At 45.4% G+C, this 27,874-nt stretch overlaps 1 protein-coding gene across 4 annotated transcripts in view; it reads right to left on the reverse strand.

The window, feature by feature from the left end:
* The window catches only part of NASP (nuclear autoantigenic sperm protein), an 84,742-nt gene that overhangs the window by 22,562 nt on the left and 34,306 nt on the right, over positions 1-27,874 (reverse strand). For all 4 annotated transcript variants that reach the window (XM_030206221.1, XM_030206222.1, XM_030206219.1 and 1 more), the window contains exons 3-6: positions 24,565-24,675; positions 17,553-17,633; positions 2,243-2,346; positions 865-1,446 (exon numbers count right to left, since the gene is read on the reverse strand). In XM_030206221.1, coding sequence (XP_030062081.1) covers positions 865-1,446; positions 2,243-2,346; positions 17,553-17,633; positions 24,565-24,675 — 878 coding nt within the window. The remainder of the gene's footprint in view (positions 1-864; positions 1,447-2,242; positions 2,347-17,552; positions 17,634-24,564; positions 24,676-27,874) is intronic.

Raw genomic sequence — 27,874 nt, forward strand, 5'->3', positions numbered from 1 at the left:
GCAGGGCTTCCCAAACTGTGGGTCATGTCCTGGGTGGGCTGCAATGTAGAATTAGTCTTGCATGGGCTCCACAGAAGGCAGGAGGAGGCCAGCAACATGGAAAACAATGTAGGCATCAAAGGATCATGTGCCTGCCAATAGTGGCATCACAGGCACAGAAAGTTTGGTATGAACAAAATGCTTAAGGGAAGACACCAGCCAAGACTGGTAGAAGCAGATTACCCCTTGCTTAACCTACTTGACAAAAGTTCCCTAGAGTATGTTCTACTGAATTATATTGCTTCAAACTTTAGAAGCTGATTAAATCAGTTATCAGGCAACCCAAACTAGTACAAAATGTGATTGGCCTCAGAACCTAAGAACACAAATTGTTTTATTAGCAGGAAAAGGAAAAAAAAAAGATTCCACTCCGCAAGACCCTGACACTCAAGTGTGAAGAGCAACAGCGCACAATTAGTATTCCAATTCTAAAATTGAGTGAATAGCCCCAAAGCAAGCCATAGCTAAAAGTATGCTGCAATGCCCCTTAGATGTTGTGTCTGTGTGACTAGAGAAGGATGAACATGAAGCATGGTGCCCAAACAGGAAGGATCCATTTTGACTAGAGAACAGGTAGCCACATATATACAAGTACCCACCCCCCCCCCCCCCCCATTCAGACATTCATTGAACTACATAACTGCAGAGTCATACAAGCTAAATTTGTTAAAGCAATTAAAGGTTCAAAAACTAGACAAATTTGATGGCACTCTGCCAACCTGGCATTCCTCACTAACTTCCCCAAAAGGACTGAAAACTTCTGAATGGAAGACCGTGTTCAACAAAATTAATGTAACCATCCATATCCCCTGTGCTCAGTGTTACCTTCTTCCTCTTCCTTCTGCTCACTCTCCTCCCCTCCCTTCTCTTCTGTACTTGCAGTCACTTCAGGCTTCACGTCATTGGCTTCATTGCTTTCCCCAGGAATAATGTCACCTTTGGCATTCACCAAAGCAGTATTCATTTCTGTCCCTTCATCCTTTTCCTCTTTAAGGCAAGGACTTTTATCAGCCACTGAAGAGCATGTCACAGATGTCATCTTGCCATCAGCTGTGTCTTGATTTTCTGATATAGCTTTATGTTCCTCAGGTTTAGGAGGCACCCCCATCTCTTCTGTGCTCTCAGCTGTTCTCTCACCATCTTGCAGCAATCTTGATTGACATGTTTCAGCCACCTCCTCTCCCTTCTCAGGCAAGTCTTCCTCTTTCACTTTCTTTGTAGTAGCATCTAACAAGGCTTCACTGCTCTCCACAGCTTCTACCATGCCTTTGGTTTCTACATTGCTTGCTTCCTTATCCACATTGTTCACAGATTCTGTTTTAAGTTCTGAAGTGATGTCCTCTGGCTGATCTTCTGCTTCCCCCATGGCATCATAAACCTGCTCTCTCAACTCCTGCCTTTCTTCTTCTATATGGTTAAGGGACATGAAGCATAAACATTTCTTCCATTTTAGTGAAAGCACAAAATTTGGTTTCTGGCATTTATAGTAACCCCCTGCCCCATTAGATGCAAACCAAATCTAGTGCAAACAGAACCTAGGATCTAAGCTCACTGACACCTCAGTTTTTCTTAACAATTTTCCTAAATGCTTATTTAGCAGACATGCAAGACATACCAAGCTTATCTGCTTAAACTGATCCTGGATCTTATCAGATTCATTGTGAAGGGCAGACATGTCTAATTAAGCTGCATCATACAAAAAATTATTTTAGAAGAGTCAAGCTGGATTAAACTGTAGCTCTAACAGTCAACAAACACCCAATTAGCTAGAACACCTGTACAGAGTTTTAATGACCACCCTGAAACTTTCTAGTCTTTAAACAGTCTGCAAAATATACAGCAATTAGTAGTATGCCATTAAGATCAAAAGAACTTGCAGAACTGTGTGGCTAATCCTTAAGGCTAAAGATCTAAAATGAACTGGTTCATAGTCAGATAAGCTTAGCAGTCTTAAGTAAAGCAGTTTAGCAATGAAATGTGCCAGTATATCAAACACTGAAGGTTAGCTGCTGCAGTGGGCATGACCATCTTAAGGCCAAAGTTAGACATTAAGGACAGTTAAATGGCCAGCAAAGGACTAACAAGGGTAAGCTTAACATCTATAGCCCAATGAGACAAGATCTCATAGGGTTAAATGATCAAATACTCGCTTTTCTACAAAGAGCAGTGTTTTACATCCCTGTAGTTCACATGCTGTTCATACCGTTCAAATCTTCATTATTCTGCAATTTAGAATCATCTGCTTTCTCTCCATCTTCATCCTCTGGTACACCTTCCAAAGCATTCCCTAAGACACCATTCTCTATCCTAGAAACAAAGTTTGTTCACAAAATTACACTTCTGTTCTCACTACCATAAGAGAATAGTGCTGATTTAGTGACCAATTTTAAATTCATAGCGCAAAGTCAATGCCACAGTTTCAGAATTTAGCACCCTGTGCTGATAAACAGTTTTCTTATTGTCCACCAGACCCGGGTATTATGCCCTTCTACCAGCAGATGGAGACAATAAATGATTGTAAATGTTACCATTAAAAAGAGCACTGTGCAATACAGAACTAACACAGTAATCATTACTGCAGCAATGAGGAACATTTTTGGAATACCACAGTAACAGCAGAACCGTATGCCATATTGCTGCAGGAACAGAGCCAAAACTATGGTCCTCCCGCAGTAATGGGGATAAAAGGCTGGCTGGCTGGCTGCCCTTCAGTGGACCCTCCTGGGACCTACTTTAATGAGCCCTGGTGGTCTAGTGGCCTCTTCAGGGACAGGAAAGAACCCTACTTTTTCCTGCCTGCTGCTCCTCTGCCCTGCACTACTTCTTCAAAATGGCTGCTGAGACATTGAAGAAGCAGCGCCACTGCCGCTGGGCAGAGCAGCGGGTTTCTTTCTGGCCCCTGAAGAGATCACTAGACCGCCAAGATTCCTCAAGATAGGCCTGGGGAGGGCCCACTGAGGCTCAGGGGAAAGGGGGCTGTAACAGTGACATAATGAACCTGAGGATGAGAAAAGACTGATGTGCTCAGGAGTTTAACCTAATTTAGTTGGAAGGTGTCTGTGTAGTAGTGAGGTTTTGAGAGGGGGAGGGACTGAGAGAAATTGCCCCACTGAATTTATAGAGTATAGTCTACTTACAAAACCTGACGTATCCTAAAGACCAATGCTTTGCTTTAACAATGAGGGGCCTTCAATCTCCAATACTGCGGTGGTAAATTTACAGCACTGGGAAGGGCCACCCTTGGCGTCTCTGGTAGTCAGTCTTTAATGTGGGAGTCCTTGGTGATTTTCTACCTGGATGGTAAGGAGTATACCTATTACTTGTCCATACATTGGTCAAAACTTGAGAATTTTTTTTTTGTTTTTAATATCTTCACAATGCTGAGCGTGGAGGAAGCCAATATGGGAATATTGTAATCTCAAATCATATGGAGATCACATTAACTGTGCCTAGGTTTCTGAGAACAGCAGCTGACTGATTGATGTTTGCTAATACACGATTTTTTGATATACAAGTTGTTAAATGCACTCTCACTGATGTGTTTTAGGCAGTGCTTTTTTTGTGCCGTACACGCCGGTACGGAGTACAGGCACCTTTTTTTTTTTTTTTTTTTTTAAGGTCCGGCTCACCTGCCCGCTCCCTTCCGTTCGTGCATCCGTGTTCCCTGCTTTGAAATCTTTAATTTACCTGAAGTCATGGCGAACCAGCAGTAAAAGCAGCAGGCAGGCAGGCTTGCCTCCTCGTCGCTTCCCTTCCCTCTCAGCATGTCCCGCCTTCCTCCGATGCAATTTCCTTTCCGCGAGGGCGGGATGTGCTGAGAGGGAAGGGAAGCGACAAGGAGGCGAGCCTGCCTGCTGCTTTTACCGCCGGTTCGCCGTGACTTCGGGTAAACTAAAGATTTCAAGGCAGGGAGCATGGTGCACGAATGGAAAGTCGGGGAGCTGAGGGAGGACGGGGGGGGGGCTGGGGTTTGAACAAATCGCTGGACATGGACGGGAGAGAGGAGAATCGCTGGATATGGGATGGGCAGGCAGGGGAGAGAAGAGACATGCTGGGCATGGATGGAGGGGAAGGAGAGAGGAGAAATGCTGGGCATGGATGGAGGGAAAGGAGAGAGGAGAAATGCTGGGCATGGATGGAGGTGAAGGAGAGAGGAGAAATGCTGGGCATGGATGGAGGGAAGGAAAGAAAAAAAAAAAAAAAGAAGAAGATGCACATGGATGGAGAAAATAGGCAAAAGCTGGATCCATGTTATACCTCCTCTAATCAATTCCACGGAGGAGGACCCAGCTTTTACTTATGGATGTAGGACAAGAAATGAAGAAGAAAGGAGGAAAGTAAAGAAATAAATGGAAAGGAAGCCCTGGAAACGGAGTTAAGAGAACAGATAGAGAGCAGCAGAATCAGAGACTGGGACCAATATGGATAGAAAAACAAAGTTACGAGACAACAAAGGTAGAAAAAATCATTTTATTTTCATTTTAGTGTTTGGAATATATCCAATTTGAGAATTTACATCTACTACTACTTAACATTTCTAGAGTGCTACCAGGGTTACGCAGCGCTGTACAGTTTAACAAAAAAGGCCAGTCTCTGCTCAAAGGAGCTTACAATCTAATGGGCAAAATGTCAAGTTGGGGCGCATAGTATACTACTTACAATGTCAACACAATACATAATTTAGGGGCGTAATTTAGGGGAAGCCAAAGTGGACTTCAACAGAGAGACATGCAGTAATGTTTAAGATAAGTTTTCTCTATTTTTTCTTTTGAATTTTTATATTTTGAGCACGTGTACTTTTGGGCACCAGTGGAATGTGTTTGCAACAGCATTTATTTATGGTTTAATAAAAGGGATGGCTCGATGAAGAGAGACCTAGCCACTAGGCAAAAAACTAATGTAATTGCCGTTAAGTGGTATTGTCCGAGGGCTCCCAATAAATACATAAAATATGTGAAATTTGCATATATATACATATATTACCAGTGGTATTTATTCAATTGCTGTGTGCATACGCTTAGTTCTTGTCTTTGGATCAGTGTAGAGCGTGATTGCAGTTTCCAAAGATTTATGGTATTGGAGATATTAGTGGTTTCAACACAATACATAAAACATTTTAATAGACAGCACAGTGTATAAGCAAAGATGGAACATATAGATAGAGTAAGAAGAATTAGAAAACAAGGGGACTAATTTAAAAAGAGTTGCACATGAGGTCAGAGAGGTGATTAAATGGTGAAATTAGGCCTTACCTGCTAATTTTCTTTCCTCTAGACCCTCCAGATATCTCAGCTTGAGTGTGAGAGTGAGTGAGTGAGAGTGTGTGTGACTAACAAGTTAGTTACTTCTTCCGTTAAAGACCTGGTTGAAGAGCCAAGCTTTCACCTGCATCCTGAATGGCCGACACTGAGAAAATTTAGCTAAAATAGGAATTTGCCTGTACTTCACAGACTGGCAGTGACAACCGATATGTGGACCCAGAATCAACCCCCACCAGCTACATGTCTTGGCTACGAAATACAAGGAGGAAGCAAAGACGGCTGACAACCATCAGGCCAGTTCAAAAAATTCTGATTTTGATGCAGACCAGCAAAATAATTTTTATATTACAGATAATGGAGCAAATGTAAATGCTGCATTTCACAGCTAGATCTCGCAATATCAATTTGGTTATGTCTCATGCACTTGACCCTAAGCCCACTGTGGATAGTTCATTTTGACCAGTTATTGAGCTGATTACAACTTGCAAAGAAACTGTCACTAGGGTCAAGCATACCTATATACAACACAATTTAGAAACATTAAAGCAGGTTGTTTCTACAACATGGAACAGCACACTGAATGTCTCAGAAAATCTGGAACACGACAGTGCAAAAGACCGCATAATTTACCAAGCATCTCTTGGATGTTAATGAGGACCTTTTTTTCCAGATATAATGAAGGCACTTGCAGTTTTGATAAGAACATAAGAATAGCCATACTGGGTTAGACCAAAGGTCCATCCAGCCCAGTATCCTGCTTCCAACAATGGCCATTCCAGGTCACAAGTACCTGGCAGAAACCCAATTAGTAGCAACATTCCATGCTACCAATCCCGGGGCAAGCAGTGGATGTAACAAGACTCGTTTCATCTGATAATGCATCTAGTAGTTGCTGTTCGTGTGAAGCTGCCAAAAAAAAAAAAGCCTTTCAATCCTTGGTGATGAACTTGAACCAATTCAAAATCTTAAACTGAAACTGTAGCATTTTCTTGACAGCCATTTCCCTTTGGATGAACTCCACTATATGGCTGCCCTTACGGATTCCTGCCTAAAGCCTAATACTAACCTTATGGAATCAAAAAAATGGCAGCCTGCCATTGAGGGCATCCATAAGAAGCTATCAGATACTCCCAATCATTCTGTGATTGATTTGATTGACAACTCCAACTGTTCAAGTCAAACTACATCCTTCCAAAAAATGAAGATAAATGCTGATAATTTTCTTGGTGACATGTTTACTTCTGTTAAACAGTAATCTGAGGAGTTGGATTTGTATTTGACTTCTGAATCTGTGGATTCAGATGACTTGTTAAGCTTCTGGCATCTTAATCTGATGTCTAGCCAAAGCTTTCATCCATTGCCAAAATTCTCTTTCCTATTCCAGCCACAGAAACATAGTAACATAGTAGATGACGGCAGAAAAAGACCTGCACGGTCCATTCAGTCTGCCCAAGAACATAAATTCATATGTGCTACATCTTCTGAACGTGTGCTCTCATTAGCTGGTTGAATAACTGAGGATCAGTGGACTCAGTTAAACTGAAACAGTGGATGATTTATTGTTTCTTAATGATAAATATAAATAAATATATATATATATATACACACATATATATTTTTTTTAATTATTAGTGTATCAGTATTAAATATTGTTTCACTTTCAATATTAAATATTAAGAACATAAAAATAGCCATACTGGGTCACACCAATAAGTACATAACTATTGCCATACTGGGACAGACCAAAGGTCCATCAAGTCCAGCATCCTGTTTCCAACAGTGGCCAATCCAGGTCACAAATACCTGGCAAGATCTCAAAAAAATACAAAAAACATTTTATGCTGCTTATCCCAGAAATAAGCAGTGGATTTTCCCCAGGTCCACTTTAATAATGATCTATGGATGTTTCCTTTAGGAAGCCGTCCAAACCTTTTTTAAACCCCGCTAAGCTAACCACCTTTACCACATTCTCTGGCAATGAATTATAGAGTTTAATTACACGTTGAGTGAAGAAAAGGTTTCTTCAATTTGTTTTAAATTTACTACTTTGTAGCTTCATTGCATGCCTCCTAGTCCTAGTATTTTTGGAAAGAACAGACATTCAACTCCACTCATTATTTTATAGACCTCTATCATACCTCCCCTCAGCCGTCTTTTCTCCAAGCTGAAGAGCCCTAGCCGCTTTAGCCTTTCCTCATAGGGAAGTTGTCCCTTCCCCTTTGTCATTTTTGTCACCCTTCTCTGCACCTTTTCTAATTCCACTATATCTTTTTTGAGATGCGGTGACCAGAATTGAACACAATATTCGAGGTGCGGTCGCACCATGGAGCGATACAAAGGCGTTATAACATCCTCATTTTTGTTTGCCATTCCTTTCCTAATAATACCTAACATTCTATTTGCTGTTTTAGCCACCGCAGGACAATGAGCAGAAGGTTTCAACAACGACACCTAGATCCCTTTCTCCTAACGTGGAACCTTGCATTATGTAGCTATAATTAGGGTTCCTCTTTCCCACATGCATCACTTTGCACTTGCTCACATTAAACGTCATCTGCCATTTAAATGCCCAGTCTCCCAATCATAAGGTCCTCTTAATTTTTCACAATCCTCTTACGATTTAACAACTTTGAATAACTTTGTGTCATCAGCAAATTTAATTACCTCACTAGTCACTCCCATCTCTAGGTCATTTATAAATATGTTAAAAAGCAGTGGTCCCAGCACAGACCCCTGGGGAACCCCACTAACTACCCTTCTTCATTGAGAATACTGACCATTTAACCCTACTCTCTGTTTTCTATCTTTTAACCAGTTTTTAATCCACAATAGGACACTACCTCCTAACCCATGACTCTCCAATTTCCTCTGTAGTCTTTAATGAGGTATTTTGTCAAACGCCTTCTGAAAATCCAGATACACAATATCAACCGGCTCACCTTTATCCATGTGTTTGTTCACTCCTTCAAAGAAATGTAATAGATTGGTGAGGCAAAGTTTCCCTTCAATAAATCCATGTTGGCTTTGTCTCATTAATCCATGCTTTTGAATATGCTCTGTTATTTTGTTAACAGTCTCTACCATTTTGACCGGCACCGAAGTCAGGCTAACCGGTCTATAATTTCCCGGATCTCCTCTGGAACCTTTTTTAAAAATCGGTGTTGCACTGGCCACCCTCTATCTTCCAGTACCACGCTCAATTTTAAAGATAAATTACATATTACTAACAATAGTTCCACAAGTTCATTTTTCAATTCTATCAGTATTCTGGGATAGATATCATCTGGTCCATGAGATTTGCTACTCTTCAATTTGTCAAATTGCCCCATTACATCCTCCAGATTTATAAAGATTTCATTCAATTTTTCCAACTCGTCAGCTTTGAATACCATTTCTGCCACCGGTATACCACCCAAATCTTCCTTGGTGAAGACAGAAGCAAAGAATTCATTTAATCTCTCTGCTATGGCTTTGTCTTCCCTGATCGCCCCTTTTACCCCTCTGTCATCCAGCGGTCCAACCGATTCTTTTGCCAACTTCCTGCTTTTAATATACCTAAAAACGTTTTTACTATGTGTTTTTGCCTCCAACAAAATCTTTTTTTCAAAGTCCCTCTTTGCCCTCCTTATCAGCGCTTTGCATTTGACTTGACATTCCTTATGCTGTTTCGTACTATTTTCAGTCAGTTCCTTCTTCCATTCTCTGAAGGATTTTCTTTTAGCTCGAATAGCTTCCTTCACCTCACTTTTTAACCATGCTGTTTGGTATTCCATCCTCCTTTTTTTAATACGCGGAATATATTTGGCCTGGGCTTCCAGGATGTTATTTTTGAACAGCATCCACGCCCGATGTAAATTTTTGACCCTCGCAGGCGCTCCTCATTTTTTTTTCACCTTTCTCCTCATTTTATCATAGTCTCCTTTTTGAAAGTTAAACACTAACGTATTGAATTTCCTGCATATACTTCAAAGCTAATATCAAATCTGATCATATTATGATCACTGTTATCAAGCGGATCCAGCACCATTACCTCCTGCACCAGATCATGCGCTCCACTAAGGACTAGGTCTAGAATTTTTCCTTCTCTTCTCGGCTCCTGTACCAGCTGCTCCATAAAGCTGTCCTTGATTTCATCAAGGAATTTTTCCTCCCTAGCATGTCCCGATGTTACATTTACCCAGTCAATATTGGGATAATTGAAAATCACCCATTATTATTGGGTTGCCCAGTTTGTTAGCACCCCTGATTTCCTTTAACATTTCTGCATCCGTCTGTTCATCCTGGCCAGGCGGACAGTAGTACACTCCTATCACTATCCTTTTCCCTTTTACACATGGAATTTCAATCCATAGTGATTCCAAGATGTGTTTTGTCTCCTGCAGAATTTTCAATCTATTTGATTCAAGCCCTCCTTAACATACAATGCTACCCTTCCACCAATTTGATCCACCCTATCACTACGATATAATTTATACCCTGGTATGACAGTGTCCCACTGGTTATCCTCCTTCCACCAGGTCTCAGAGATGCCTATTATATAGTAACATAACATAGTAGGTGATGGAAGAAAAAGACCTGTACGGTCCATCCAGTCTGACCAACATGTTCATTTAGTGCAATATATTCCAGCTCTCCCATCTTATTTCTTAGGCTTCTGGCATGCGCATAAAGGCATTTCTAACTATGTTGTTCCTATTTACATCATCATGCTCAGTACTTGACAGTATTAATTTGTAATCTCGTCTGATTTTTATTTAAGGACACCTGATCTACTATGTTGCCGATGCCAGCAGCCTGGTCCCACCCTGGTTAAGGTGGAGCTCATCCTTTTGGAATAGGCACCTCCTTCCCCAGAATGTTGTTCAGTTCCTTACAAATCTAAACCCCCCTCCCTGCACCATCGTCTCATCCATGCATTGAGACTCTGGAGCTCTACCTGTCTCTTGGGCCCTGCATATGGAACGGGTAGCACTTAGTATGTACATGAAAGAGGTTTTGCAATTGTCCTTTGAATGTTCCGATATTAAGTTTATGTATTATTTGCCTAGAGGAGTGCAAATATAATCAAGAGGGTGAATTTGATAATTTTTGCCGATAGCTTAGATTTTACAAAATTCTTAGAAGCTTCTAAAGATAATATTGAAAAGCATGCTACTTTACTGGTTTCTTTAGACTTCCTGAGCCCCTACGTCTTGCCCCATCCTTGACCATCTTTAAATCTAGATTGAAAACCCACCTCTAACATTGCTTTTGACTCGTAACCACTTGTATCCACTCACCTCCACCTACCCTCCTCTCCTCTTTCCTCTACACATTAATTGATTTGTTTGCTTTATTTTTTGTCTACTAGATTGTAAGCTCTTTGAGCAGGGACTGTCTTTCTTCTATGTTTGTGCAGCGCTGCGTACGCTTCATAGCGCTTTAGAAATGCTAAATAGTAGTAGTAGCTCTTTTGTTTCCTTTGAAAAGAAGGTAAAATTATGTATAATCATACCTGATAATTTTCTTTCCATTAATCATAGCTGATCAATCCATAGACTGGTGGGTTGTGTCCATCTACCAGCAGGTGGAGATAGAGAGCAAACTTTTGCCTCCCTATATGTGGTCATGTGCTGCCGGAAACTCCTCAGTATGTCGATATCAAAGCTCCATCCGCAGGACTCAGCACTTAGAGAATTACACCCACGAAGGGACACTCTGCCCAGCTCACCACCGCCGAAACGGGGGAGGGGAATTAACCCAGCTCATCCCCACACAAGTGGGGGAGGGGAATCCGTCCAGCTCATCCCCGCGGAGCGGGGGAGGGACACCACACCCGCCGATGCGGGGGGATCTGGCTTATCCTGCAACCGCAACCGCGGGAGGAGCTGACTGACCCTAACACCGCCGAAGCGGGAGGGGTACAAAGCTGCCCTACAGCCGCACGAAGCGGGAGGGAGTGCCGGCAGAATTTATGTCTCAATCCAGCCCCGTAAAACGGAGGGGAGAGGAATGCAGCAGCTCACTGTAACACAAACTCGTCTCAACTCTTGAAGAATCCAAGTGAAAGAACTTGAACACGAAGTCTTTCTGAAATAACTGAAGACTAAACTTGAACCTGAAATGCAACCAGAATAAAAACAGAACAGATATCTGGGAGGGGCTATGGATTGATCAGCTATGATTAATGGAAAGAAAATTATCAGGTATGATTATACATAATTTTACCTTCCATATCATCAAGCTGATCAATCCATAGACTGGTGGGATGTACCGAAGCAGTACTCACCCAGGGCGGGACATTGAAATCCCTGACCTCAACACTGAAGCTCCAAACCGGGCCTCCGCCCGTGCAGCCACAGTCAAACGGTAATGCTTGGAGAATGTATGAGCCGAAGCCCAAGTTGCCGCCTTGCATATCTCTTCCAAGGAGACGGATCCGGCCTCTGCCATCGAGGCCGCCTGAGCTCTCGTGGAGTGAGCCTTCAGCTGGATAGGCGGCACCTTCCCCGCGGCCACATAAGCCGCTGCAATGGCTTCCTTGACCCATCTTGCCACTGTAGGCTTAGCAGCCTGCAGACCCTTACGAGGACCTGCAAACAGGACAAACAGATGATCCGATTTCCGGAAATCATTGGTCACTTCCAAGTATCTGAAGATGACTCGTCTCACATCCAGATATTTAAGAGCAGAGTACTCCTCTGGGTAGTCCTCCCTACGAAAGGAAGGGAGACAGAGCTGCTGATTCACATGGAAGCGAGAAACAATCTTGGGCAGGAAGGAAGGCACTGTGCGAATAATCACTCCTGCCTCAGTGAACTGCAGAAAAGGCTCTCGACATGAGAGCGCCTGGAGCTCGGAAACTCTTCTGGCTGAAGTGATAGCCACCAAAAAGACTGCTTTCAACGTCAGGTCTTTCAGAGATGCCCTCGACAAGGGTTCAAAAGGCGGCTTCTGCAATGCTCTTAGCACCAGGTTGAGATTCCACGCAGGCACCACTGAGTGCAGAGGAGGGCGCAGGTGATTAACTCCCTTGAGAAAGCGCACCACATCTGGCTGCGAAGCCAGGGAAGCACCCTTCAGGCGGCCCCTGAAGCAAGCCAGAGCCGCTACCTGGACTTTAAGGGAACTGAGCGACAGGCCTTTCTCCAGACCTTCTTGCAGGAACGCCAACACTGAAGAAATTGGAGCAGTGAAGGGAGAAAGTGAGCCTGCTTCACACCATGCTGCAAAGATACGCCAAACCCTGGCGTAAGAAGTAGAAGTAGAGCGCTTCCTCGCTCTCAGCATAGTGGCGATGACCTTGTCTGAGAAGCCCTTCTTCCTCAGACGCTGCCGCTCAATAGCCAGGCCGTAAGACCAAAGGGAGAGGGATCCTCCATCACCACGGGACCCTGATGTAACAGGCCCTGCTCCACTGACAGCCGCAGAGGATCGTCGAGTGAGAGCCTGATCAAGTCCGCATACCAGGGACGTCTGGGCCAATCCGGACCCACCAGGATTACCCTGCCGGGATGCTTTGCCACCCGGTCTAGCACCCTGCCCAACATGGGCCAGGGCGGGAACACATAGAGGAGCTCTTGTGTCGGCCACTGTTGGAGAAGAGCATCTACTCCCAGGGATCGAGGGTCCCGTCCTCTGCTGAAAAAGCGCGGCACTTGGCAATTGGCCGATGACGCCATCAGATCTAGGCTCGGCTGGCCCCAGCGCTTCGTGATGTCCAAGAACGCCTGAGCAGATAGTTGCCACTCCCCGGGCTCCAAGGTATGGCGACTGAGAAAGTCCGCCTTGACATTCATGACTCCGGCAATGTGGGCCGCTGAAAGCTGCTCCAGGTTCGCTTCCGCCCACTGGCAAAGACTCATAGCCTCCTTGGCTAGAGGGGCGCTCTTGGTACCTCCCTGGCGGTTGATATAGGCCACAGCCGTGGCATTTTCCGACAGGACCCGTACAGGCTACAACACCAGTACCGGGATGAACTCCAATAACACCAACCGAATGGCTCTGAGTTCCAGGAGGTTGATAGACCACTTGCCTCTGCAGGAGACTAGAGCCCCTGCGCTGTCCTTCCCAAGCAGTGGGCTCCCCAGCCCATCAAAGAGGCGTCTGTCGTGACGACAATCCACTCCGGGGTCACCAGAGGCAATCCTGCAGACAACTTGTCTGTCTGCGTCCACCAGCTCAGCGCCTTGCGCACTGCTGGGTCCACGGGAAGGCGCACAGCATAATCCTCCGACATCGGAGTCCAGCGCAGCAGCAGAGATAGCTGTAGTGGTCTCATATGAGCCCTGGCCCAGGGCACCACTTCCATCGTGGCCGTCATAGAGCCCAACAGCTGCACGTAGTCCCAAGCCCGAATAGGAGAGGCTACTAGGAACTAGTCCACCTGAGCCTGAAGCTTGACAATCCGATTGTCTGGCAGGAACACTCTGCCCACTTGGGTGTCGAATCGAACTCCCAGATACTCCAGGGACTGAGTCGGGCGCAGCTGGCTCTTCTTCCAGTTGATGATCCATCCCAGGGAGCTCACAAGAGCAACTACCCGGTCCATAGCTTTGCCGCACTCTGCATAAGAGGGGGCTCGGATCAACCAGTCGTCCAGATAAGGATGGACTTGTACTCCTTCCTTTAGCAGGAAGGCCGCTATGACCCCCATTACTTTGGAAAAGGTCCGCGGAGCAGTAGCCAACCCGAAAGGGAGGGCTCTGAACTGGAAGTGTCGTCTCAGGACTGTAAAACGCAGAAAGCGTTGGAGAGGAGGCCAGATGGGAATATGCAGGTACGCTTCCTTGATGTCCACGGAAGCCAAGAACTCTCCTGCCTTCACTGCCGCTATAACAGAGCGGAGAGTCTCCATGCGAAAGTGCCTCACTTTCCAGGCCCGATTGACCCCTTTGAGGTCGAGGATAGGCCGGACAGAACCTCCTTTCTTTGGAACCACAAAGTAAATGGAGTAACGTCCCTTGTCAATCTGATTTTTTGGCACCGGAACGACCGCACCCAGGCGGATCAGGTTGTCCAAGGTCTGCTGCACTGCCACAGCTTGACCGGAGACTTGCAGGGAGAGAGTACAAACCCGTCTCTTAAGGGTTGGCAGAACTCTAGCTTGTAGCCGTCTCTGATGACTTCCAGCACCCACGCGTCTGAAGTTATAGTGGTCCACTCGCCCAGAAACGAGGACAGCCGTCCTCCAATCTGCACTGGGGCGTGGACCAAGGCCCCGTCATTGGGTACGAGACCCTGGGGGAGGACCGGAGGGAGCACCTCCGGGACGGCGGTCTCTGCGAAAGGAATGCTGCTTGGGGGAGAAATTCCTCTTGAAGGAAGAGGGGGCAGAGGAACCCGACTTGCCCGGGCGGTACCGACGGGCTTCCAGCAACCGTCCTCTGGAGGTACCGGGACGAGTACTAGCCCGAGCCCTGACCTCTGGTAATTTCTTGCCCTTAGACGTGCCGAGATCGGTCACGATTTTGTCCAGCTCGACCCCAAAGAGCAGCTTGCCTTTAAAAAGGCAATCTAGCCAGGCGGGATTTAGAGGCGTGGTCAGCAGACCAATGTTTCAGCCAAAGCCACCGCCGCGCAGAGACTGTCTGAGCCATGCCTTTAGCTGAGGCTCTCAAGACATCATACAGCAAGTCTGCCAAATAGGCTAAGCCCGATTCCAGGGCCGGCCAATCAGCCCTCAAGGAAAGATCCGAGGGGGAAGCCCGCTGCACCATAGTCAGGCACGCCCTGGCCACATAGGAGCCGCAAACTGAGGCCTGCAAACTTAAAGCAGCTGCCTCAAAGGACGACCTTAAGGCCGCCTCCAATCTTCTGTCTTGGGCGTCCTTTAGGGCCGTGCCACCTTCCACCGGCAACGCCGTTTTCTTAGTCACCGCAGTGATTAAAGAATCCACGGTAGGCCACAGATAGGCCTCACGTTCACTCACAGCCAAAGGATAGAGGCGGGACATAGCCCTAGCCACTTTAAGGCTCGTTTCCGGGACATCCCATTGAGCCGCAATTAAGGTGTGCATGGCATCATGCACGTGGAAGGATCTAGGCGGGCGCTTCGTCCCCAGCATAATGGCAGAGCCAACAGGGGCTGAGGGAGAGACGCCCTCCGGAGATGAAATCTTCAAAGTGTCCATGGCCTGTAAAAACAGGTTGGGCAAATCCTCTGGGCTAAAAAGCCGCGCTGCAGAGGGGTCATCCGCTCCATCCGAGCGGGGATCTATCTCCTCCAAGGAATCCGCAAAGGACCGTTGGGAGACCTCAGACACGCTGCCCTCATCTACATCGGAGGAGACAAAGTCCTCCAAGGCCTGGAAATCAACCCGAGGGCGTTTACCTCTGGGAACCTCAACCTCTTTATCAGAAGAGGGAGCAGGGGCAGCGTTTTGCATGAGGAAAGCCTGATGCAGCAGCAAAACAAACTCGGGGGAGAAACCCCCCAGACTGTGCACTTCCGCAGCCTGGGTAACAGCCCTAGACGCACTCTCAACCGGCGCTCGCAATAGCGGGGGAGAGACATGCTGCGCATCCAAAATGGCGTCCGGCGCGAAACTCCGCGAAGGAGCCGCGCGGGAAGAACGGCGCTTAACTTTAGCCGCTTGTGCCGTCGCCCAAATTAAGGACGTTCATGGCATTAATGTCTCCAACCTCAAGGGCGGCCCACGAAGAAGCCGTCCGAGCCGCGTGGCCGGCCAAGATGGCGGAGGCGAGGAGCGGGGGATGGGCATTTATGGCGGGAAAAAACCGCCACGCCAGAGGAACGACCGGGACATTCATCGGTCACTAAACTGTCACCCATCAAGGGCGAATCAGGTTGTAAAACCCCCGCATCCCCTCTAGAAGCGCTCCAGCGATCCGGGGAGCGACCCTTTGCGCCCTCGCCCTCCGACGCCATATGCCACGAGGAGAAGAATCGGGGAACCCCCTGCCCGCTATAAAAAGGTAAAATTACCTGCTTGCCGCTCCGAGCTGTAACGAACTGGTGTCCCAGTGAGTAGCTGCAATGAACGTTTAAAGAAACGTCGAATTAAACGCCTTTAAAGACGTTTAAAATTTTTTTTTTTTTTTTTTTTTTTTTTTTTTTTTTTTAAACGGAGCCAGCGGGAGGGGGGAGAAAAGGAGGGACCTGGCACCACCAGGTTTGCACTTGCTCAAAAGAGCCCTCAACCCCAGGCCTCAACAAAACCTAAGGATTAGGCTTGGAGGCCTAGCCAGAGCTGCTGCTGTGTGTGACCACCACCTGCTGAGATAGAGAACATACTGGGGAGTTTCCGGCAGCACATGACCACATATAGGGAGGCAAAAGTTTGCTCTCTATCTCCACCTGCTGGTAGATGGACACAACCCACCAGTCTATGGATTGATCAGCTTGATGATATGGAAAAAGGAAATTCTACATGCTTAAAGAAAAAGGATTCTGACTTTTATGATCAGAGGGTGCAAATTTTTCCTGACATATCCAGGTTTACTCAATTAAGGCGCAAGACCTTCCTACAGCTAAAACCTGGTCTTGACAGTGGGAGGCATTTTTTCTTAAAGTTTCCTTGTAAATGCCTGCTTACGTATGGAACTATTTATTTTGTTAGATTCAGCTCATTTTGAAGTTTGTCTACCAAAGCTGGAAATCTGTCTTCATGATTTAAAGAATGCTGGACTAATTGGGGGCTTGTAAGTATATGTTTCTAGCCTGTGCTTGTTTACTTTTTTTTTTTTTCCCCCCAGTGGTAGAATTCTTGATTCAACTCCCTTTGTTCCCACTGATGTGGACTTGAAGATATAGATTTATTCTTTGCTAAGTATTTTTTTATTGGGTTATATTTTTCCTGTTGGTTGTTTTATATAACAAAATAAAATTTTCAAATTAAAAAAATATATAGCTCCATTGTTTATGAATTTAGAGTGGAAAACAAAGCATAGGTCCTGAGGAGACTCACTGTGCACTCAGCTCTGCATACCATATGCAGCCCACCTTTGACTTCTCCATACATTTTGGGCGATAATCATGCTTGCTAACAGGAAAGTTTTATACTGTAATGATAGAAGATAATAGGACTTCTGTTGTGTTATACTTGTCTAGGGAATGAGGCAAGCCAGGTCATATAATGATCTACAAACTGCAGTGGGACAGAACACCCAGACTGAGGCGAGAATGCTGCAGTACAGTAAGATTTATAACAATGTGAAGATATGCAAGAAAGAGTATATGGTCTAGCCCAATACTCATGTTGGCTGTGCTGCTTAATTTCTATACAGTACTGATTGAACTGAAAATCATACCTTGCTAGCTCCAGAAGTGATTTTCCATATAGAAAAAAGGCCTCCCCACACTCGTCAGCTGTTTCACCATATTTCTTACCTCTGTAGAAAGCAAATCATTAGACTTGTTAGAAATCTAAAAGCATATAAGGGCTGGCCTTGTGGCTAATGCAAAAGGTTGTGAACAAAGCCAGAGCAAAAAAAAAAAAAACACACACACCTACTGCAGCTCCCCACTGACACTCCTTGCAACACTGGCCAAAATAACTTTCCTTTGCATTGCTCTAGACCATCTTACATGATAAATTTGGTCACATGTTTGCAGAATGAAGGGTCTAGACATAATACTCATTGTGTTTTCCCCGATAGGGATAAAATCAATTAAGCACTTTTCATCTTCTTTACAGTATCAGATGGTCACATTATGGAACTCTTTACTGTTATCTTTCAGTGTGATTGATCTGTTGTGACATTCTGATGCAGCAGAATGAGGAACGGGCATAAGTGGAAAAACAGAGTAACATTGTGGTCACAGATGTTTTGGTGAAAAATAGAACAAGATGGCTCCTCAGGAAGATGACAGTCTTCCAGTAAAAGCTAGTCTATTAAGCTTTTCCAGTAAATACTAATCAACTCATTACCATAGCCAATCAGTGTTAACCATTATATTAGAATATCCAATAGATGGGATTGTTGTCAGATTGTCTATGTATGACCTGTTATGTTAAATCAGTGTATATAAGTGATTGTACTTCCTGCTTCAATGGAGAGAGACAGCCACAGCTGGTACCTTTGTAGCAGCCAGGCTGCTCTCTCACATGAGAAACCAATTGTACCTGAATTGGCAAGTAATCCAATTGCTTTCTCATAAGTAGCCTTGAGTCTTTTATATCTACTAATTGTCTTTGGCTAGTAAAATAAAACAGAGACTCGAACCCGGAGAAGACTCAGACCTAGAGAACATCATATGTGTAGCTGAGGTACTATATTCCCATAACCGATTGTACATGTTGCTTGTATATTCTTTGGAGTATCAGACATAGAAGTAATTTCATGAAGCAATATTCTGTACTCCCAGTGAGATATCACTGATCTGCTAATTGTACAAATACTGGATAAGGTATCTTACAAAGAGCAAACTGATGCAGGCGATTTATTTATTCCTAGATATTTGTGGGTGGACCACTATATTAGGAGTGATAAATACACCCTAAAAAAAATACAATCGCAACCTGATTGTCTGTTTGAATTAAGATAATTTGGTTGTATAGCCAATCTCTGAAAGTCTTTAGAGAGAGTTCCAGATCGCTCGGAGCTCCAGGAGGTTGATCTGAAGACCCGTTTCCTGGGGGGGGGGGGGACCAGGCTCCCTAGGTGAGCCCCCCACCCCAGGAGAGATGCATCTGTCAACAGAACTTTTTGTGGCTGAGGAATTTGGAATGGACGTCCCAAGGTCAAATTGGATCGAATCATCCACCACTGAAGAGAACGTACCAGGTCGGTGGACACATGGATGACATTCTAGATTCCCCGTGGCTTGACACCACTGAGAAGCTAGGGTCCATTGAGCAGATCTCATATGCAGACGTGAAATGCGTGTAACATGAACTGTGGAGGCCATGTGCCCCAAAAGTCCCAACATCTGCCGAGCTGTGGACTTGCTGAGACTGTCAAACCATGGACACAAGAGACAGAAGATTGTCTGCCCGTATCTCTGGAAGATAAGCTTAGCCGAGACTGGGTGGCAGAGCCGGTAGTGGGAGGCGGGGATAGTGCTGGGCAGACTTATACGGTCTGTGCCCTGAAAAAGACAGGTACAAATCAAGGTAAGGTATACACAAAAAGTGGCACATATGAGTTTATCTTGTTGGGCAGACTGGATGGACCACGCAGGTCTTTTTCTGCCGTCACCTACTATGTTACTATGTCGAGCAATGCTCCAATGAACTCCAATTTCTGAACAGGAGTGAGATGGGACGGGGTAATTTATTACGAACCTTAGCAGTTCCAGCACCTAAATAGTCCTCCCCATGGCCTCCCGAGCACTGTCCTGCGAGGTGCTCATCATCAGACAACCGTCAAGATAAGGGAACACCATCGAGATAAGGGAACACATGCACTTCCAGTCTGCGTAGCGATGCTGCAACTACCGCTAGGTATTTTGTGAATACTCTGGGAGCTGACGCTAGGCCAAAGGGCATGCGGTACTGGAAGTGTGCATTCCCAGCCAAAATCGAAGATATATCCCGATACTTTGAGCTCATACGAAGTAAGTATAAGCATCCTTCAAGTCCAGAGAGCATAGCCAATTGTTTTCCTGAATCATGGGAAGAAGGGTGCCCAGGGAAACCATCCTGAACTTTTCTCAGACCAGAAATCTGTTCAGGGCCCTTAGGTCTAGGATGGGATGTATCCCCCGTTTCATTCTGCACAAGAAAGTACCTGGAATCGAATCCCTGCCCCTCTTCCCCTGGTGGAACTGGTTCGACCGCATAAGCCTGTAGAAGGGCGGAGAGTTTCTTTGCAAATACCTGTCTGTGCTGAGAGCTGAATGAATGAGCTCTCTGTGGACAATTTGGAGGTTTGGATTCCAGATTGAGGGTGTATGCTAACTGGACTATTTGAATAACCCATTGGTAGGAGGTTATGAGGCCACCTTTGGTGAAAAAAAACATTAACCTCCCCCCAACTGGCTAGTCGTCCAGCACAGACTTTTATTGCGGCTATGCTCTCCTGGAGACAGACAGTCAAAAGCTCATCCCTTGCTTTTGCTAGGGAGCAGCAGGGGCCTTAGGAACACACTTGACAGGAACGAGCTCGCTGGGGCTTAGCCTTAAGTAGGCTGGCAAGACACCGGAATGTACCTACACCTAGAATAGGAATAGGGAGCACTCCGTGACCCACCAAAATGCCTCCTAGTTGAGAAGGTAGGAGCAGAAGGCGCCCGGGCAGGAGAGAGAAGCCATAGCATCTGTAGGCTCCTTGATCTGGTCAACTAGATAGATCTTCCACCTTCTCTCCAAAAAGATTATCCCCCCCGCCAAGGAACATCCGCAATCCTCTGCTGGACCGAATGGTCCAGGTCAGACACACACAGCCATGAGAGTCTGCGCGTAGCTATACCTTGATCCTGAATGCTACATCAAAAGTGTTGTATGCGCCCCTGGCCAAGAATTTACAAAACGCCTTCTACTGCTTGACCAGCTGGCAAAATGGTTCGGCCTGCTCCGGGAGGGTATCAACCAAACTAGATACTGCCGCACAGAGTTCCTAGTTAAGACTCTATACGGGCAATGAGCATAGCGGCCTGATACATTTTCCTCCCAAAAGGATCCAAGGTTCTAGCTTCTCTGCCCGGGAGCGCCGAAGCATAGTTCCTAGAACTCTTGGCTCTCTTTAGGGCAGAGTCCACCACCATGGAGTTGTGGGGTAACAGACCTCATCGACCCAGGCTCCCTGTGGATCCGGTACTGAGAATCTATCTTCTGGATTATGGGGACAAAAGGGACGCCCGGTTTCACATAAGGACTTCCCTGAGTACCTTATGCAAAAGAGCAGTCACTGCCTCTCTAGGTGGAGAGATGTAGTCCAGGACCTCGAGCATCTCAGCCCTGGGCTCATCCTCCACGTCTACAGGGAATGGAATGCCCTGAGCCATTTCCCGCACAAAAGATGAAAAGGAGAGGCTCTCAGGTGGGGACAGTCTCCTTTCAGATGGAGGGGAAGGTTCAGAGGGAAACCCAAAGGACTCATCTGAGAAGTACCTGGGATCTTCCTCTGACTCCCACAAGCATTCCTCCTTGGTGTCGGACAGCACTTCCCTCAGTGACCAAACCCGCCTCAACGCCGAAGACCCATGGTCTCGAGGACGATATCGAAAGGGCCGATTCCCACATGAATTGCGGTGAAGCTTCCTCCAGACGTTTAACCGGCCTGGGTGGCAACCAACACTGAAGCCGCAAGTGGCACCAAAGTCAGAGACCTCACCGCAGGTGAAGAGTTAGTTGCCGCAGGCGGCATGGTAGGCAAAAGTACCTCCGACACTGATGCTTGAAGGGTTGCTGCGTTGTACTGTAAGGCCTGGATCTGCTCGAGAGCTGCCAAAGATAAAGGCTGTGGGGCCGGTGGAGGAGCAGGCTGCAGAACAGCCTGGGGCTCGGGAGCAGGAACATGGCTGCTGGGAGACAAGTGCATCCGCACCTCCTGGATGGAGGGGGAGCGGTCCTCCTGGAATCAACGCTTCTTGGGTGCCGAATCCCTAGGCGCCCCGGAGCTCCAGGCACCATGAGACTATGGAGAACGCATTCACTTGATGCACCTCACCGAGACTCCTAGGTGCCGACGTTGAATCCTCACATCGCCTTGGGGTCAGATCAGACGATGAACGGTCCTGAACAGCAGGAGGCCGTGAGGCAGGTGGAGCCCTACTCAATGCCTCGCTGCTCCCAGTGTGTCTGGGTCTCTCAGCAGCCTGCACTACCTCCACTCCTGATGTCGATGCGTCCCTCGATGCAGACGTCGACGCCGCCAACCAGAACGAGCCCCAAAACGTTTCTCACATTGGGCTTCTCAAGCAAGTTGGGTCCTCTTCTTTGTACAAAGACAAAGGACACAACGAGCTGGGCTACAGTCGGGCCCCAAGGAACTGAATACACCACGAATGGGTCAGTGCCTGAGATGGTTCGGCTGCACAGAGTACAGCGTTTGAAGCCACTGGGAGTCTTCGATGACATGGAAGGGAAGACAGCGCCAGCTAAACCAAAAGACGTGATTGTGCCAAAGAAAAAAAGGGGCACAAAAAGAGGGAAGGATCCAGCCAAGCAGGCCTAAACATGGCTGCAACGAAAAAGAAAAGAAACTTGACGTGGGGAAAAGCTTAAAAATACAAAAAAAAAAAAACCCAACCCTTAGTGTAAGAGACAAAATAAAGATGGAGAAGGAAAGACATGCCAAAAGGCACTTCAAGAAGGCACGTCAGGCTCTTTTCCCCGGCACACAGAGGAGGCACAGAAACATTGAAAGGCACTTCAGGCTCTTTTCCTGGGCACACAGAGGAGCCACAGAAAAACACTGCCGCTCCTCATAAGTACATAAGTAATGCCATACTAGGAAAAGACCAAGGGTCCATCGAGCCCAGCATCCTGTCCACGACACCAGCCAATCCAGGCGAAGGGCACCTGGCAAGCTTCCCAAACGTACAAACATTCTATACATGTTATTCCTGGAATTGTGGATTTTTCCCAAGTCCATTTAGTAGCAGTTTATGGACTTGTCCTTTAGGAAACCGTCCAACCCCTTTTTAAACTCTGCTAAGCTAACTGCCTTCACCACTTTCTCCGGCAACGAATTCCAGAATTTAATTATACGTTGGGTGAAGAAAAATTTTCTCCGATTTGTTTTAAATTTACTACACTGTAGTTCCATCGCATGCCCCCTAGTCCTAGTATTTTTGGAAAGCGTGAACAGACGCTTCACATCCACCTGTTCCACTCCACTCATTATTTTATATGCCTCTATCATGTCTCCCCTTAGCCGTCTCTTCTCCAAGCTGAATAGCCCTAGCCTCCTTAATCTTTCTTCATAGGGAAGTCGTCCCATCCCCGCTATCATTTTAGTCACCCTTCTCTGCACCTTTTCCAATTCTACTATATCTTTCTTGAGATGCGGCGACCAGAATTGAACACAATACTCAAGGTGCGGTCGCACCATGGAGCGATACGGCATTATAACATCCTCACACCTGTTTTCCATACCTTTCCTAATAATACCCAACATTCTATTTGCTTTCCTAGCCGCAGCAGCACACTGAGCAGAAGGTTTCAGTGTATTATCGACGACGACACCCAGATCCCTTTCTTGGTCCATAACTCCTAACGTGGAACCTTGCATGACGTAGCTATAATTCGGGTTCTTTTTTCCCACATGCATCACCTTGCACTTGCTCACATTAAACGTCATCTGCCATTTAGCCGCCCAGTCTCCCAGTCTCGTAAGATCCTCTTGTAATTTTTCACAATCCTGTCGCGATTTAACAACTTTGAATAACTTTGTGTCATCAGCAAATTTAATTACCTCGCTAGTTACTCCCATCTCTAAATCATTTATAAATATATTAAAAAGCAGCGGTCCCAGCACACACCCCTGAGGAACCCCCCTAACTACCCTTCTCCATTGTGAATACTGCCCATTTAACCCCACTCTCTGTTTCCTATCCTTCAACCAGTTTTTAATCCACAATAGGACATTTCCTCCTATCCCATGACCCTCCAATTTCCTCTGTAGCCTTTCATGAGGTACCTTGTCAAACGCCTTTTGGAAATCCAGATACACAATATTAACCGGTTCCCCTTTGTCCACGTTTGTTTACTCCTTCAAAGAATTGAAGTAAATTGGTCAGGCAAGATTTCCCCACACAAAAGCCGTGCTGACTCGGTCTCAGTAATCAATGTCCTTGGATGTGCTCTGTAATTTTGTTTTTAATAATAGCCTCTACTATTTTCCCCGGCACTGACGTCAGACTCACCGGTCTATAATTTCCAGGATGTCCCCTGGAGCCTTTTTTAAAAATCGGTGTTACATTGGCCTCGTGCAGAAGAAAAATAACTGAGGAGTGTGGCAGGCAGGAAGGCACTCCACGCATGCGCAGTCAGATGCACGACACATTCAGAAGGCTCTAGCAAAATTTTTGCTATCCAGAATGCCGGTTCCCAGGCAGGCCTGGATCCCCAACCCACTTGTGAGAATACTACAGCCTGCTTGTCCTTGGAGAATAAAGACCAGAGGTGTGGAGTGAATGAATTAGAGCAGCTTATAAAGATTCAAACAAGCATCCAAATGAAATCTATGAAGTCATCATAGGTCCCCCACTTAATTTTGTGCAAACAGGGGCCCTCCAATGAAAACTGCTCATATGATCACATGACTGGTTATGTTCAAACAAGATGAGAAGGCATCATAGCTCACTTGTGTTTTAAATGAGCCATCTCTGTATTTCACCATCCAGATATGAATTATGTCAGTTATCACTACTTACAGTAGGCTGCTAGCTTCTTGGAAGGCATTAACAGCAGCCGGAATGTCTCCCATTACCAGGTGTCTATTCCCCAAGCCTAGGAGTTTCTTGGCTTCTCCGTCAACATCCACACTGCAGACCAAAAGATAAGAGGGATAAGAGGTTAGTGGAAGTGATATGGAAGAACTAACCAGTTTTAAAGACCAGCCCAGTAGCAAGTGCTGTGCACCATCATGTGGAAGATCTGGTTTGACAACACAGCCAGCAGGGGCATGAGCAACTCGGGATCCTCCTGCCCCAAGGAGACTACTAGATCACCAGGGCTTTGTAGGCCCGGGTAAGGCAGGGGGAATTGCAGCAGCTGAGGGGAGCTACTGTTTTAGTTTCTGCCGAAAGCACAAAGGCATTTTTGGCCAAAAACCTGAACTTCGGTCTGTTTCGGTGCCAAATCCAAAACCAAACCCTGGTCAGCCTCTATCTGGAAGAGCACAGGATAGGAAAATGCCTGGGGAAATGGAGTTTGGGGAGATAACTAAAGAGAACTTGCAGTGCCAACTTAAATTAAACCATTAGGCAAACTATGCAACTGCTAGGAGAGTGGTTAATTTTCATTTGTCCGGATAAATGGTTTTTGAATACATATATTCTGACATTTATTAAATCACAACCACTGCTGCATTGAACTTTCCAGAAAAAGAGAGTGCAAATACATAATTGGATGTACATTGTGATTTCATTTGGTGCAAGTTAGTTATACCTGTTAAAATTTCCTTTCCTTTAGTCAGGCTGTACCATCATGAACAAGTGGGCATTATCCCTCCCTGCCAGCAGACAGATAAAGAAACTGATCTTTTCCAGTGACATCATCGGTATAAGGAGGGCTGCTGCCCATAGGAAAACTCCAGTATGCTTCAAAGTAGCAGAAGGTCCCACAAAGCATATCATTTATACTCAAATATAAACTGAGATTTGGTTGGGGGGGGGGGGGGTGGAAATCCTCAAAATTGGATCTCTTTATATTACAGTCAGCGCAAAAAAAAAAAAAAAAAAAAAATTCTCCCACCCCCTTCCTCTATGGTGAGCAGCATTTCTCCAACTATCCCTCCTTCCCCCATTATAACCAGCACCATCTCTCCTTATCACCCCTCCTGACGCTAACACAGTGTCAGCTGGAAGGGAGCTAAGAAGAGAAAGACAGTTAGCAAAGGAGGGTAATGCACATCCTGTCGGAGCACTTCCTGTTGGGACTGTGATCAATAACTTTGGAGTTTGTACCTGGTAAAGGAGCTCAGTATATCCGAGCTGCAGGTATGTGGCTCATCATGAAAAGTCTTAACTCCACGCTATATTTGTGTATATACAGTACCAAAGCCCCAATAACCACGTCAGCTATAAATTATGTTTGAACCTTCATTTGGGTTTGTTTGACAGAAAGATACCCAACTGCAGTCTTACTACTAATTTCTATACCACAACTAGACATATACAGCGCTGTACACTAAATATGTAATGCTGTCCCTGCTGAACAGAACTTACAATCTAATCAAGCACCTTTCTGACCTCATTTGCAACTTTCTTTAAATTATTCCCCTTATTTTCTTATGCCTGTTACTCTCTCATCTATATGTTCCATCTTTGCTTATACCCTAGGCCATCTATGAAAATGTTTTACTACATATTGTGTTAACATTCTAATACTTTTCCACTCTGTTCCACAGAGCTTATTCTGTGCAACAGGGTACAGCAATATATGCATTGCATTGAATCTGTGAATATATTGTGGAAACCTGTGTGACCCCGATGAAGGTTACATAAGTGTTGCCATACTGGGAAAGACCAAAGGTCCATCAAGCCCAGCATCCTGTTTCCAACCGTGGCCAATCCAGGTCACAAATACCTGGCAAGATCCCCAAAAGTACAAAACATTTTATACTGCTTATCCCAGAAATAGTGGATTTTCCCCAAGTCCATTTAATAATGGTCTATGGACTGTTCCTTTAGGAAGCCGTCCAAACCTTTTTAAAAGCTCCGCTAAGCTAACCGCCTTTACCACATTCTCTGGCAACGAATTCCAGAGTTTAATTACACATTGAGTGAAGAAAACGTTTCTCCAATTCGTTTTAAATTTACTACATTGTAGCTTCATCGCATGTCCCCTAGTCCTACTATTTTTGGAAAGCGTAAACAGACGCTTCACATCTACCGGTTCAACTCCACTCATCATTTTTATAGACCTCTATCATATCTCCCCTCAGCCGCCTTTTCTCCAAGCTGAAGAGCCCTAGCCGCTTTAGCCTTTCCTCATGGGGAAGTTGTCCCATCCCCTTTATCATTTTCGTCGCCCTTCTCTGCACCTTTTCTAATTCAAGTTGGGTCCTGTTTCCATTAAAGTTGACATCTGGATAAACTGTTGCAGTTTTTGTCCTTCCTCGGATCACTGATGGTTGTCTATGTAGCATACTATGCCATATTTTGTATTGTTTGAATATTTTTACTACCGTAATTGTCCATTGCTTATGTTTGACTTATTCTTGCTGTACATTGCACCTTGAGTGAATTCCTTCAAAAGGTCAGTAAATAAGTCTTAATAAATAAATAAATAAATAAATAAATAAATAAATAAATAAAATCAAGACAGACAACAGAACAAATAAGAGATTAGGGAATTATTTATGGTGGGAATAATAAAAATGCAAAAAGCTGTGGATTTTCACCAAGTCCATTTTAATAATGGTCTATGACTTCCTTTAGGAAGCCATCCAAACCTTTTTTAAACCCCACTAAGCTAACTGCTTTTACTACATTCTCTGGCAACGAATTCCAGAGTTTAATTCCACACTGAGTAAAGAAATATTTTCTCCAATTAGTTTAGTAATACTTTCTAGCTTCATTGCATGCTCTCTAGTCCTAATATTTTTGGAAAGAGTAAACAAGTGATTCACGTCTACCCGTTCCACTCCACTCAATTTATAGACCTCTATCATATCTCCCCTCAGCCATCTTTTCTCCAAGCAGAAGAGCCACAGTCACTTTAGGCTTTCCTCACAGGGAAGTCATCCCATCCCCTTTATCATTTTTGTCACCATTCTCTGAACCTTTTTTAATTCCACTATATCTTTTTGAAATACGGTGACTAGAACTGAACACAATATTCGAAGAGTGGTCGCAACATGGAGCGATACAGAGGCATTATAAGGTCTTCATTTTTGTTTTCCATTCCTTTCCTAATAATACCTAACATTCAGTTTGCTTTCTTAACCTGCCCAGCACACTAATAGGGTTTCAACAAATCCCTTTCCCGGTCGGTGACTCTTAATGTGAAACCTTGCAT

The sequence above is a fragment of the Microcaecilia unicolor genome, chromosome 6 (genome assembly GCF_901765095.1).
Source record: "Microcaecilia unicolor chromosome 6, aMicUni1.1, whole genome shotgun sequence".
NCBI lineage: Eukaryota > Metazoa > Chordata > Amphibia > Gymnophiona > Siphonopidae > Microcaecilia > Microcaecilia unicolor.